This window comes from Topomyia yanbarensis, chromosome 2, assembly GCF_030247195.1.
Source record: "Topomyia yanbarensis strain Yona2022 chromosome 2, ASM3024719v1, whole genome shotgun sequence".
Taxonomy (NCBI): domain Eukaryota; kingdom Metazoa; phylum Arthropoda; class Insecta; order Diptera; family Culicidae; genus Topomyia; species Topomyia yanbarensis.
Genome location: NC_080671.1, coordinates 317,004,702 through 317,019,161, shown reverse-complemented (window position 1 = coordinate 317,019,161; position 14,460 = coordinate 317,004,702). Strand labels below are relative to the sequence as shown.

Below are 14,460 nucleotides of genomic sequence, written 5' to 3'. Positions count from 1 at the left end.
TTGATCAAATTCAGCCGCATTCATTTTCAATATTCAGTGACGCAGCTGAAAACGTCAAACGAATAAACCGCCCATTCATCCATGCAGATTTTCATTCGTCTCCGATTATTACACGAAGCGGCCGTGCAGCAACGAATCAAACGTATCAAAGTATGCCCTGGCACAATGTAAGCGATGATGATTGTTGTTTCATATACTTTTCCGGCATTTGAAAACAGTTTCCTATATAATTAGTGGAACGAATATATTGTACGATATTCAACTGAATGAATAATATGGATATTTGAATGAATATTTTTTCTATTCACCGCGAGTCGCATCAGGTTCATTTTCAGCCGTCAAAAAAGAGCTTCGATTATTTTTAACTCTGATCTTAACATTAAAAAAAATTGATTTTTCTCAATACATTTTTTTCTCGAGAACAGTAAAATTCAATGTGAATTTACCGTATCAGTTTTTTGCTGAACAATAAAATTTATTGCTACATGAAATTTTATTGTAAATCTGCTGTGGAAACTTTGCATCGAACAATGTTGAAACAGTAATAACTATAATATTTATTGTTTTATGATTGTTTGTAGGATGAATTCTATTGTAAAATTCTGTCCGGGTGGGTACATGAAAATAAATCGTATGATGGCATAGTATTAGACAAAATCTGTAATTATATGAATGAAATTAACAAGGAAGTTAAATCGGGCCTGGACACAGAATTAGCACATATTTGTAAATTGCTGTTAATTTTGATTTAGATCAAGACTAATGATTCATAGCTATTTAACGAACCGAGATGTATGCGTAGGGTCGTTTTCATGCATAAATGTTCATCACATAGACCGGTAGATGGCTCCATATGAACCCAAAATATTATCTTGTACTGATGCTGATCCATTCTGCGATCAATGTTCACGATAAGCCCCATACCATGCCATGAAGAAGCATGCACAATACATCCACCACCGTATTGTACTAATTTTATTGTACCTATACTGAGGATTATGATGCCTCTTTGCTTAAAATTAAACATAATCTGTACTGTCCGACCCAAATTAATTAAATTTCTGCTCATCGCCTCAAAAAATATTTCTCCAAAAAGATTCAGACTTATTTCCGTCCAACTTAGCAAAGTTTACTGTAGCTGTCGAATTGTTTTTAGTAATAGGTGGTTTATGTTGTGCAATAAGGGCGATCGAATGCTTCTCAGCTGCTCACTGACATGCTATGATCTCGTTCAACAATGTTTTTGATTTTAGTCGACGAAAGTGATGGATTTTTTGGTTCCATGGTAATAAGATGATCTTCAGTAAATGTCGTTTATCGTAAAGGGATATTTCACGGAATTGGTTGTAATCTGTTGCTCAAAATGTTTTATTGCATTATATAACCACTTCCTGGAACGCCCGGCAGATTGCGAGAGTTATTTTACACTATTTTCGTTATTTTTCAAGTGGAAAATAAATTTTCTGGGTCGGCGCATAGCGCGCTTTAACCCACCCATCAAAGATGATATTCGGATAATATTCACAAATATAGTATTTTAAAGATTACTTTTTATGACTACACAAGGTTTGTTTTATATTTTTGTTTATTCAGGAAATAGACATAAAAAACTCAAGTGTGCTAATTCTGCGCCCAGACTTTTTCAACCACAAAACACGTGTTTCCTCAGAATGACAGCTACAACCAGAATATAGCAGCACTCACGAATTCAACTACAAAAAAGATAGGTAGACTGCACGCATACAAGGTGTTTGAAGCTGTGAAATAACTATAACTCGCTCAACACGCGCTGAAATGGAAATATATGTAAATGTGCTAATTCTCTGTCCATCACTGTATTTTCTGAAGATATTAACTTTGGCTATGGCTCATTTTTGAAAACATAATCTGTAAGTAAATGTTTTAACTAAAACCTTCTCTATCTCGAAACATACATGACCTACAAAGTTTGCATCTTCAGAAGATATGACCTACAACTTTCGATGATGATGATGATGATGGTCCCACCTCATACCCCCACAATGGTGTGAGCTGAACGATTTATCTAAAAGATAATTAATATTTTGATCCATAACAAAACCAGTTAACAAAAAGAAACGAACTGGTTCAATTTGCAGACATAGCCTTTCCTTCAAAAAAACGTAATCAGATACATTTCGAATATTCCGCCAACAACCAGGGTCCATCAAGAAAATTTCCATTCCGGGAAGATACTTGATAGAATCGGGAATTGAACCCAATATCTTTCATTTCCCATAATTCTCTGTAAGACTCCTCCCGCCTGACCATGACATCGGTACTACCACCTGCTAAGGTGAGAAGTGACGAGCCTAGTGGCAGTGCAGAGTCCGGTCGAGTTATATCATCCACATCAGACCCCTTTATTGAAAGTTTCCTACCATTAACCCAAGGCAATCAAGGGATATTCCTATCCGAGAACATCCTTGATTAATCAGGAATTGAACCCGATATCTAGTTAGTTATCAGAAGGAGTCATCAAGCCCCATACTCAACGAGCTAACTCCGTTATTACCACTATCGCAGCAATAACCGAGATTAACTCTATTGTAGAGCAAAGTCAACACAACTCCATCATCAAATCAGACCCTGATCATAACATAAGTCTAAAAGCTTTCACGAAGACACCGCATATCTATCTAGCTTTATTAAAAAGTTGAAACCAGCGCCGCTATAGCGACTGAATACCGAACTAGTATGATTCAACCAAATAAAACGCTAAGTGCAGTACAGCAACACTTCCGAAGACATCATAACTCACTAATGGAAGGCAATAATTGATTCCCCATTTTTCAACTTTCCGTCCACGATGTACCGTTTTCCTTTTAATCCCTTATTGCTCGGTGAACTTTCAATGTAGAGACATGACACATTCACTGGAATTTTGGAAAAAATATGCTCAAAAATATACATTTGTTTAAGAAATATATATTAGATAGAAAATAGCAATACATAGCAAGTGTATGAGCGGTCCTTACCTTCAGGAACGACTGTTTGGGTCGAAACGTCAACGTACAATGCAATCCAACTAAAAAGAGTATAATATCGAGTTCATTGATATGTGAGCTACAACACAAAATTTACTGATTACGAATCGATTAAGGGGCCGTTCATAAACCACGTAGACTCATAGGGGGGACGGGGGGGTTTGGCAAAAGTCTATTATGAATGGGATTTAAAGAGAGTTGTATTCAAAATATCGGTCTATTCAGTATTTATGCAGAAACTTCACAACTAGTACACTATTGAGGTAACTACTCGTTAAGCGACCACTCAACCCAGAACCCAAGATTTTTTTTGGACAACCTCACACGTTGTTGTTTCTTGTGTATATTTTGATATAGTTTTGATCTAGGAATAATACAAAATGACAGTTCTAAAGACCCAAAATTCCTCTCGACGGAAGATTTTGACTGTGAAATCATCTGAGAAACCCTAATTAGCAGACATGCATGGACCATTAACCTTCCGGTAGTCGTGCTAGTGCACTGAGTGCACTAGCACGACGAGTGAAAATCTAGCGAAATCGTCTTAGGACACCACCAGCTGCTTGTTCAGTGGGCCATAAGCGCGACTTCCTAAGGGTTAAATGCATGAACCATAAAAAGTTAAAAAATGGTCAAATTTAAGCATTGTAACAACAAAACAGTTTTTAACAATAAGTAGATTAATTTTTTTTTATTTATTAATTTCGGTGGTTAAAGCAGTAGTGTAGTTAAACTTCTACACCAAAGTGTTTACTCGAGTTAATTAGATTTTCTTGCAATCATTTACAATGATTTCAAAATCTTTAAACACCCGTTAAATTTTACGTCTTGACCCTATGCAACTCCATGTAAACCGGCTCTACTATATTTATCTTCGAAAATATTCGGAGTTAAACTTTGATACTTTGCGATAATGCTCTAAGGTGATACGGCATTAATTACATAAAAAAAATTTTAAAATTTTTTGGGAAGATTTCAATAGCTTCGTTCCCTTAATCAAAAAGGCAATTTAGATTAACTTATTATCTTGTTTGTTTATTTTATTATCTTGTTTTGTTCACGAAAAGTGAAATTGTCTTCGTAGATTTTTGACGTGGGGGGGGGGGGGGTTGGTAAAAGTCTACTAAGGTCTACTAGGGGAGGAGGAAGGGTTAAATATTTTCAAATTTCGGTCTACGTGGTTTATGAACGGTCCCTAACTACTTTTCCTTAAACCCTCGGAAAACAAGTGAGAAAACTTGAATTTCTATAAGACTTAATGCGGGGTTTAGCCCCTTTTGGAGGCCGGCTAGCACTGGGGTTACCTTCATGGTCAACTTTGACTGCTAATAGCAAAAAATCCAATAATTATTTTCGAAATTCTTAAAAGGCAGAAATACCTTCAGCAAATTTGTAGCTCTTACTTCTGCCAACAACTTTACTGAAGACACCAAATACCTATTTCGAATACTTTGAAAAGTTGGCGTAGAGCTGAGACAAAAACTTAATATGATTAATAACGACAATAACAGTTTCCGAAAGCAGAGAGAAATTTTTGAAAAATGGTATTCTCCGTATGACTCCTGCTAGTCTTTTATGAGCATTTGTTTTTTGTTGTATTGTCAAATATATTAATACCCTGATAAAAAATTTACGAACTTTAAAGCATATAGTGCAACGATTACACATATTATTACCCTGAACATGTCGTTAGACTCAATCATACATTTACAGCCAAGATCGCATCATTTCCACCAATTTCGGAGGTTTAGTATCTTCAATTATTACAACGTAAAACACTACTTCATCTCATAAAATAGTTTTAGTGCTAAGTCCTCCTAGAAGTAATTATTGTTTAAATGATACACTATAATGTACAGAAATTTTGATAAATTTGCTTCACGCAAACCTCTTAAAAAATCGCAAAAAAGTGTTTTTTTCACGCTGAAGCCTTTAACCACCCAACCCCCCCCCCCCCCCTCCCTTTAATGACAGTCTGAATAAATTTCCGTGGTGCAGTGTCTTTTTGCAGAATTTGCACATAGGAATCTGTCCTAGGGTCATGGCCAGTGTTGTATGATTACACGTCCAATTTTCGGTTGATCTGCCTAAAATGGTTGCGTATGAAAGATTTGGAAGCATTCTCACCAAACAAACAACGTTAGGAGCCCCTGGGAAAATGTTTCTCGAAGTTTCAGCTGTTATGAAAACCCCTTCTCAGGACCTTGACCAAAATTTTTTAATCACGATGTCAGGGGTGCGCACCTCTCTAGAACAGCTGTCTATATACCCAGAGATGCTGTAGTGAACGTTGCCGCATTCGTTGGTGTGCTCTATGTTGTTCCGCGAAACGAATGACTGTAGTTGGCTAATGTTTGAAACGGTGCATTTGCAGGAAGTTAACTTCTGCCAGATTGAGCACCATTTGCACCTTTAGTAATTGTTTCATTATCCGAGAAACTGGTCTTACAGGACATTTCCAAAACTCAATAGCAACACAATTCGTCTGCAGTGGAGCTGCTTTCGCCGTATATCTAAAAATGGAACGATTTTTAGCTTCTACTCTGGGCGAGATGAGAAGGTAGACTGGCCCTAATTAACCCGGTAATTAAAATGGATATTTTTGAATTTTTATGCTACGCAAAAGTATTTTTTTCACAAAGATTTCACTGTGTTGAGATAGAACGGCGATTTTGGGCCTCGTCAAAGATGTTTGTGATATCTATAAGATCCCAATTGTTTGGTGCGAGATCAGTTCAATTTAGCCATCGCTCTAAGCTACTGTGTCGAAAGTCGTACAAAAATGAGTGACAATTACAAGCAGAAAGTGGAGTCAAACTGTATTCCTGTTCATTTGTCGAGACGTCCCTTAAAACCACCTGTTTGAGAAATTAAAAAAATATTAAAAGGGCAAATGAAGCTAAATATGACCCTATTCTACAATTTTACCATATTAGACACTGATTATATTCCAGACCAATAATCAGTGTTTGTTTCGCGAAACGAATTGTATCATTGAATATGACCACATGAAGTCAGTTTCGTTGCATATACAGACGATGGCATAATCGAGGTTCGAATATATGAATTAGCTTCGTGTACCTCTAATAACTTTGTTAACCGTTATGTAAGGTTTTAACAGGGTATCTGGATACCGCAAATTGAAAAATTGGTAACTATGGCAATTTTAGCCGATTTGGATACCACGCAATAATAAGCGGTAGAAATTCACCTGGCACGCTATCTGTAGATGTGGCAATACGAGTCAACCAGAGGCTAATAGAGACGACGGACTCACGAGTTTCCGATGACGCAAGAGGTACTAGCTCAAAAAGTCACTTTTCTGTGATGATACTAGCATCTCAGCCACTGGTAGAAGTCTTCGTATTAGCTGCAGTCGACTGCAACGAAGCTTAAATATTTTCAATGATTACCTGAAAAAATGGAAAATTTCCACTAATGCGGCAAAAACACAATTGATTGTGTTTCCGCATAAGCCAAGAGCTTCTTCTCTTAAACCAAATAATAACCATATTATTAATTTTAATGGTTTGAATTTAACGTGGTCAAAAACTTGGGTTTGATTTACGATAAAAAACTCACTTTTAAGGATCACATTGAAGGAATCCAAACAAAATGCAACAAATATATAACATGTTTATACCCTCTTATAAATAGGAATTCTAGGCTCTTCCTAAAGAACAAACTACTAGGAAGAAAACGCTTCAAAGGATTCAGAATAAAATTCTGAAAATGATTTTGAAGTGTCCTCCCTGGTTTAGCACAAATTAGTTGCACAGACTCGCAAACATAGAAACATTAGAAATTATGACGAACAGAAGACAAGTAGGTTTAAAACATCCTACTGAAAAAAATACTTAACTGCGAGAGCATATTATAACTTAATAATAATTAACTGAATCATGTAAACAATAGGGATGAAAAGTCACCACTTGTGGCTGAACACCCAATATACTAAATAAGAAATGTAATGCAAACAAAACAATATAATCAAATAGAAAATAATATATAAAAAGAGGTACTAACTCATGTTATAGGTCAATAGGAAGCACCTTAGTGACTCAATCAAATACGACATCGACAAAATGCTTATGAAGGTATTTCTAAAGCACGGGAGGACTCAATTGGATTTACACCTACTGAAAGGTGGGTGTTGGTTGGAGGTTTTGGTGAGTGAGAGGATTCAGTCATGTTAGAGCAGTATCGGTTTCGATTTGTTTTCAAAACGTTGCGAAGCTGATCTATGATGATTCTTGGTTGTAAACCCAAAAGTAATGTCATCTAACCAAGAGAAAGCATTGATTGATTTTTTATTATTATCACTGGCAAGCAATATTTTATATCAAACAAATATCTTGGGCATAAGCTGCAGCATAGTATTTAATATAGGGTTCCCAAGTGAAATTGGGACGGAAACAATTACATTCCCAACAGAGAGCTTTGATTTTTTCCGAGCAGTTTATTATAGTTATAACCCAAACATGGCTCGTATTATTTACTACAATTCTTCTGAACATACTATTGAGCTAAAATTTACGGTTATTTCACAAAAATGTTTAGTTCGTGCGAATCTAGTACTGATGCACAGCCATGCACTGCTAGACCCCATGCAAAACTGACTCATACATCACTTCGTTAAAGGTTTAATAAAATCTTTTAACAAAACCAGCTTCATTAACAGTCTTCGACAAAGTTGTAGACAATTAAAATATCTGTCTTATTATTACTTACAGTGATAATACGATATATAGTCCCACCTAGTGACAAAAATGCGAGTTAGTGGGTTTTCTCCATGAAAATTGTCAACGAATCCTATACAAACTTCAGGCGCGTTGGTCCGGTAGCTAGACTTGTCTGATTTACTTCAAAATTGGTACAAGTACTCCTAGTGGGACTAGGAATCGAATCCGGGGTGGGTCGATAGGGGTCATTTTTTCCCTGTCACTCTAAGGTATAAGCTATTTTCAAAAAATAGGTCCATATACAATATTTGACAATTTACTGAAGACCTCAACCATGTAAACAAAATTTGATTTTTTTAGTCCGGGGATTCTACTTTAGTTTAGCCAATAAGTGGGACAATACCTATTTGAGACCTTCAATATTTTAGAACCTATGTGTCCTTGCAAAAATATTCACAATATATTTTTGGATGGTTGAGGACTTCAGCAAAAATATATAATTGAATTTCAAAAAAAATTGTTTAAAATTCCTTATACGTACTATTTATCTTTTTTTTTTAAATTTCCCATACTGTGACCGTAATTGATCAACTTAATATGTTCTACATGCTTTTAGGTGCGTGTAAAATAGAACATTTTGTTAATAGATAATGATGTATATAAATTAAAAATACTATGAACACATTATCCTGTTTCTATGTAACATTAAATTTATTCTTGGAATAAAAGAGTATCGGATTAGCAAAAGTTTGGCTGCTCGAAAGTGCCCATAAAAACAGAAATATTTGATAAAAATACCGCAAAATTAATATGAAAAATAGTTTTAGAAGTTGTTTGGAATATCGGAGTATGAAAATATATCTACGTGATTCAAGGAATTCGATACTGAAAACATTTTTCAGCTTACTTCAAAAATAAATCAACTATTTCTCAAAAATTAATATGTAAGTTTACTTCAAATACAAAACAATGTGTGAGTCGATATCATATAGTGAAATTTTTTCTATAGTCCATGCATTAATCCCTTCGAGAATTCCGAACGAAATAATATGCAAGCTATAAGAATGCCTGGAAAGAGACTGCACTGCAATCGACTGAATGCACGGCTTTTAAAGGGTTATATAAAAAGTTGAAACTCAAAATATCGAAAAAAATTTATTGAATATTTTAAACGTTCATACTTTTGGAAACATCTGTGCAAAATTTCATCCAGTTCGGAGCGCTACATTACAATTACAAAAGAAGTTAACACAAAAGTTTAGACGCAATTATCTCGGAATGGAGTTTTTTGAAAAGTATCGTTGCGGTGAACGTGATATCTCAAAAACTATTCATCCGATTCTCATGTCCAACCATTATACGTTAAATGCGCATCTCCGCCGTATTGGGATCGCAGAAGATAATCAATGTGCTTGCGTAGAGGGTTACAAAGACATTGAACATGTTGTTTGGTTTTGCACTGAATATCGTGAAGCCAGATCCCAATTAATAGACTCCTTACGAGCCAGAAGAAAACCACCCTATGTTTGTGTTCGTGATATCCTCGCTTACGAGATCTTACATACATGGGCCATATTTATCATTTCCTGAAAACAATAAATATTCAAATATAATTATCCCCATTATGTTCCTAGTTTTTCCCTTGCTACCCACGAACAATTTAGATTTCTTCGCAGTTAGTTAAGTTAGATCAAACAATATAAATAAAGGAAAGAAATTAAATAAAGACTACAGAAAAACTATCAATAGGTTTACAATAAAATTCAAGAAAATAGAATATGAATAAAAATATTTAAAATGATGATTATCCTCAGTGTAAGCATTAGAAAGTGAATTTTTATTATAACGTGATAGTCTTAAGAACTTTTATATTGTCCATCCCGAGATAAACTAGCATCTCGTCGATTTGTTGCTATATGTTTCACACATTAGTGCGAACGAAACAAAAATAAACGCCAAATCGTTTTTTCGCTTGCACTAATGCAAAGTGAATAGGCGCGTGATTCGGCGTACGGCTTGGTGGCGCATGGCTGATATGTCACGATGTGGATTTTAGAAAAGATTCGCAATAACATGTTATGTAAAAAAGAAACCCCGGCGTAAAAAAGCTCTTGCAAATGTCATGTCAAATAAACGTTTTATGAAAAAAAAATCATTTCGTTCTGCTCATTTTCTTGTTATTATTATTCATTTTATCAAATCTATTCATTTTGTTTTCACTTAATTCGTTTGTTTTATTTATTCAATTAATTTAATTTCTATTTTATTGATTTAGTCATTTCATTCATTCCATTCATTTATTCATTTTATCCATTTCATTCATTGTATTCACGGGATTCATAAAATTCATTCGATGATGGGCGTACATACCTAGGCATAAATTAGAGCCTCTTTTGGTTTACTTTCTCTTTCGGCGTCTTCATAAAAATTTTAAAACTTGTTTTAGTATACATTGAAAAGCTTGGATTTCGACTAGCATATTATGCAAAAAGTTAAGGAGCAAACATAAAAGCGATCGCGTTATTACCAAAAGAGAAAATTAACAAATAAAGGTTCTCATTTGAACTTTTTGACATGTTTGTCCAGAGTTTCTCTTACAAGAGATTCTCCTTATGGAGAAATATTGCTGAGCACATCTTGCATTGGCTTGCTAAAACTAATCAAATATCGATTTAATTAGTTCTCATCAGTTTAATAAACCTTTTTTTCTTGCGGAACCTCACGCAGGACTAGGGATTCGCTCAGGAAAAAAAAATTGTGTCTCCGTTTTCGGAGCTAGCGTCAATCCGACGCCAGCTTTGTTTGGGCACTGAGTTAGTATCGGATTCTGATGAGACGAAGTCTAAACCCAAATTCCACAACAAATCTGGAAAAGTATTTGTTAGATTAAAATAAATGGCACGGTCTTCACAATAATCTCAAACATAAGTTACGAATTGATTCAAATACATACCAACATTGTGATGGAAATGTCGAAGCTGTGGTTACAAGCTTATTGCTAGATATCCCTGCGATAAATTATTGACACCATCATTTTAATTGGGTCGGTTTACAGCATAATCAAATGACACGTGCAAAAAAATTTATCCATATCGGAACAAACACAAAGCAATCGGAACGTTTTAGGTAAATAACATCGACATTTATGGTTTCAAATTAAATTTGAAATTAATTTTCTTATATTCTTAACAATTGGTAATAATAGTTTATATAATTTCAATATATTGATCCATGGGTATTTTTAAAAGCCTTTGTCCGATAAAATTGCGAGAATTTGGTAGTCCAAATTTAAAAATGACTCGTATCTTAAATTCTACATATCAATGAGATTTGATCACGGCGTCTACATAGCTGAGTGAGTTTGATTGTTCAAATTTGAAGCTCTCTAATTGTGCATCTTAAAATTATTTGTTCAATGATTTACCATTTGTTCTGACTGTGATTGGTTTTATTAGCTTTTATTTCACTGTAAGAAGCATGCTTTCTGTGTTGAAGGCCACTTCGTGCAACAAACTGTTGAATTGAATGAAATTATGTATAATAAGCTGACTGTTGAGGACTCGAAATTAATTGCATGCGATATCATCAGATAATACAGTCCTCATGCAGCCTCTATTGTTTATTTTGGTGCACCTTTGTTTTGCTGCACTGTTGTGAATTTTCCTATTAATTGACACGTTGTGGAGACCACTATTTGTTCATTGTTCAATATTTTTTTGCTGTTGATTTGCGTTTAATTGTTATTAAATGTGCTCCGAAAAAAGAAGTGCATGTTCTAAGGAAGAGAAGACGGATTAACTCCTTTAGAACCATTGAGATGGTTCGTATAATTGAGATTACTTTTTTCACGAATCTATGAATTTAAAAAAGTGCAAGTCGTACAATTTAAAAATTGTCTTATAATTCAAAAGTTGTTTAAAAACGTGACATGATGCACCGGTTTTCAAAAAATATTCTTTTGCCTTAATTTTTTAATGTATATAAAACACAATTAGCGATTCACACTTTGCAACTTATTCAAATTTCGACTCGGGCAGTAGATCGTACCAAGCCTTCAGTCCATGTGACGAAGAAATTTCCGAATCGTTAAGCGCAATTTTTTGCTGGAAAAATAAAAGAAAATAGAATGGTATTAAGAATGGTTTTATTCTATAAATTCAACTTAAGTACCATTCCAATGACGGGACTTCCAAAGAAACCTTTCTGTGTGCAGACCGTAATTTCCAACTCCGAATTTACTAGTTCTGCATTTGAAATAATGTATTCAAACGTGGCGTCGAAAACCGGATCACAGTTGTCTTTAACCACATTGGTCTTTCTTTTCGACTCCTTTGTGCGTCCTGGGAGTAGATACAGTTTAACGTACGGATCCGGAATATTTGACGGATCCTTTAACGGGATGTTATTAATTTTGTGAATAATCACAAGCATTCGCTGTCGTTGAATACTGTAGGCAATCGTAAGCTGGATTCGCCCCAAACCAGCTGATCCTGCGCTGGACGTAGTGCTTGGACTACGACGCAACAATTCGTTTCCGTTCTCACTGAGATTTGGGCTTCTTGGTGGGGTGGCCATCATTACTGTATTCAACGTAGAAACGAAAAATGGCTCATCCTGGACGGACATTTGGTCAATAATCCCAGAGGATGTAGATTTCCGTGATTCCTGTCTCTTCACCGAAGAGCTCACTGCGGGTTCCGATGTGGTGGAATCGGCAACGACGGTAGGCGCTGCCCTAACCGAGCTGGATCGTGATAGAGAGCTATCTCCTCCGTATCCCTCGGACGCAGATGTTTTATCAGAAACTGCATCATTTGGTGTGTCACGGCTGCGCTTTAAAATACGCAGCGACAACGACATAAGAATCTTTGATTCTGGGCCTGATTTTAACAGCTGGAAAGGTTGTGACATCAGCTCCAAATTCGGTTTTGCCATGAGCGCGCTTAGGATGTAGGTTAAAGTACCGAGGGAGTTTCCAGTCTTTTGATCAACTATTTTAAGCTGTAATGTGTCGTTATCCGGATTGTTAACCAGAAAGGTGAACCCTTGTTCCCACACCGGAGCATCGGTGCGCATCTGTGGTGTTGTTTGCTCGGTTTTCTTTCCGACGCTCAGGATAAGGTATGGATCTGGTTGACTTTGCTGGCGAGCTTGCTGTTATTTGAGGTAGAAATAGAAGGAAAAGGACACGATTATATTATCATTATATCTGGATGAATGCAGCGATGATGTGCACAGATTGTGGATTATTTAATGTGTCTGATACTATATTGTTGGTTTTATTAATTCATTTATTTAGTTGTTATATAGTGGACGACGGGGTATTAAACCGGGTAAGGCAAACTAAAGCCTTTTCTAGAGAGAATTTATTAAAAAGCTGGGAAAAAGAAAACTCATGAGGTATCTGAACCGTGTCATAAATATCTTATTAGTTTAACTTTCGCTATAATTCCCAGACATCCTTATAAAACTGACCCTTGTCTGTACTTCCCTGTCATTATATTTAGATGAGTTTTATCGATGTGATGATGATGTAGTGAACCCACCATGAGTGCAAGGGCTACGCCAGTGGCTGCAGTTACTTGTAAAAGCAAAGCCAAATGTTGCTAGCAAACGACTTTGTTTATCGTTGTAAGAAGCGCCAAAAACGGTTGGATCCACAAGCAGAAGTTCTTATGCGCAGTCCACAGTGACAAAAAATCTCCTTCCAATCCAGACTTTGAAAGATGAGTTTATATTTGTTTCATTATTTGAGCATTTTCGATGAACATAACCATTCTTATGGCGTTTTCGATTGACCCCGAAACTGAGTCAGTCAGTTCTAACCCCAATCGCTGTCAGTTCATACATTTTGACGGGTTAGAAACTAACTCAGTTCCGCTTCGAGCAAAAACGGCACTATTAATTTCAAAAAGTTTTAATGTTTTCAGTCAATTGCCATATAATAAAGCAATTTTTATACATTTCCCAAAAATTTTGCAATATATTGAAAAGTGTGCAATTGAAATGAATCCCTTGAAAATCATTTGCCCAATCGTTTGAAATTTACACATTTTTACACAATGGATCACATTTTTTCGTGCACATGCGAATAATTTCATATTTTGCTCAAAGTTTGGAAGGTAAACAAACTGTTGGAAACGGTAGTGTTTCATCAATATCCGTCATGTGGTTACAGTGCGCAGGTCTTGTTTTGATGGAACAGCTTGAAACCGAACATACAACCGTATCACATGTGCTCTAGTTATTCACGATGCACCAGACAACCAAGCATCAGAAATGCGACACAGCAGATCCAAGAAGGCCAGGTTGATATTGAATCAATCCGAACATTGACTCATCATTCCGATTCAGGTTATGGAAAAAACGATGAAGTAGTAGAAGTAACGAAGTAACACGGGTAAAATTTGCTAGTTTGCTTTGCTGTGAGCGAGCAGTGCACAGTTGTCGGAAACGCCAAAAACGTGAACTTAATTCCCTAGAGGCCAAACCATCGAATATATTCACAGGGTGTCTTTGGAGGAATTGTTCGTATGAATATTCCCCACAATCTGATAACAATTGAAATGAGGCATGGCTTACTATGATCAAACTAAAAACAATAACTTTTTATGCTGACGAAGTAGAAAGATGGTGTCTTCGATAATGTTTTAGAAATGCTCATAGTGAAAAATTTTGTTGAAGAACTTGAGCTTGTAAGATTAAAGGTTATCGATTTATAAGGCATTTTCTATGGCAACCCCCTTAAATCTAGTTTTTTTTAATATAACTTT

The 14,460-nt window shown here is 35.7% G+C and overlaps 2 protein-coding genes across 9 annotated transcripts in view; both read right to left on the bottom strand.

The window, feature by feature from the left end:
* The window catches only part of LOC131683688 (ras-like GTP-binding protein RhoL), a 233,275-nt gene that overhangs the window by 91,522 nt on the left and 127,293 nt on the right, over positions 1-14,460 (bottom strand). The gene's annotated exons all lie outside the window — the stretch shown is intronic.
* LOC131683683 (extended synaptotagmin-2) overlaps positions 10,830-14,460 on the bottom strand; it is a 73,724-nt gene continuing 70,093 nt past the window's right edge. For all 8 annotated transcript variants that reach the window (XM_058965881.1, XM_058965884.1, XM_058965886.1 and 5 more), the window contains 2 exons: positions 11,858-12,841; positions 10,830-11,790 (listed from right to left, as the gene is read on the bottom strand). In XM_058965881.1, the coding sequence (XP_058821864.1) occupies positions 11,701-11,790; positions 11,858-12,841 (1,074 nt within the window). In that variant the 3' untranslated portion in view covers positions 10,830-11,700. The remainder of the gene's footprint in view (positions 11,791-11,857; positions 12,842-14,460) is intronic.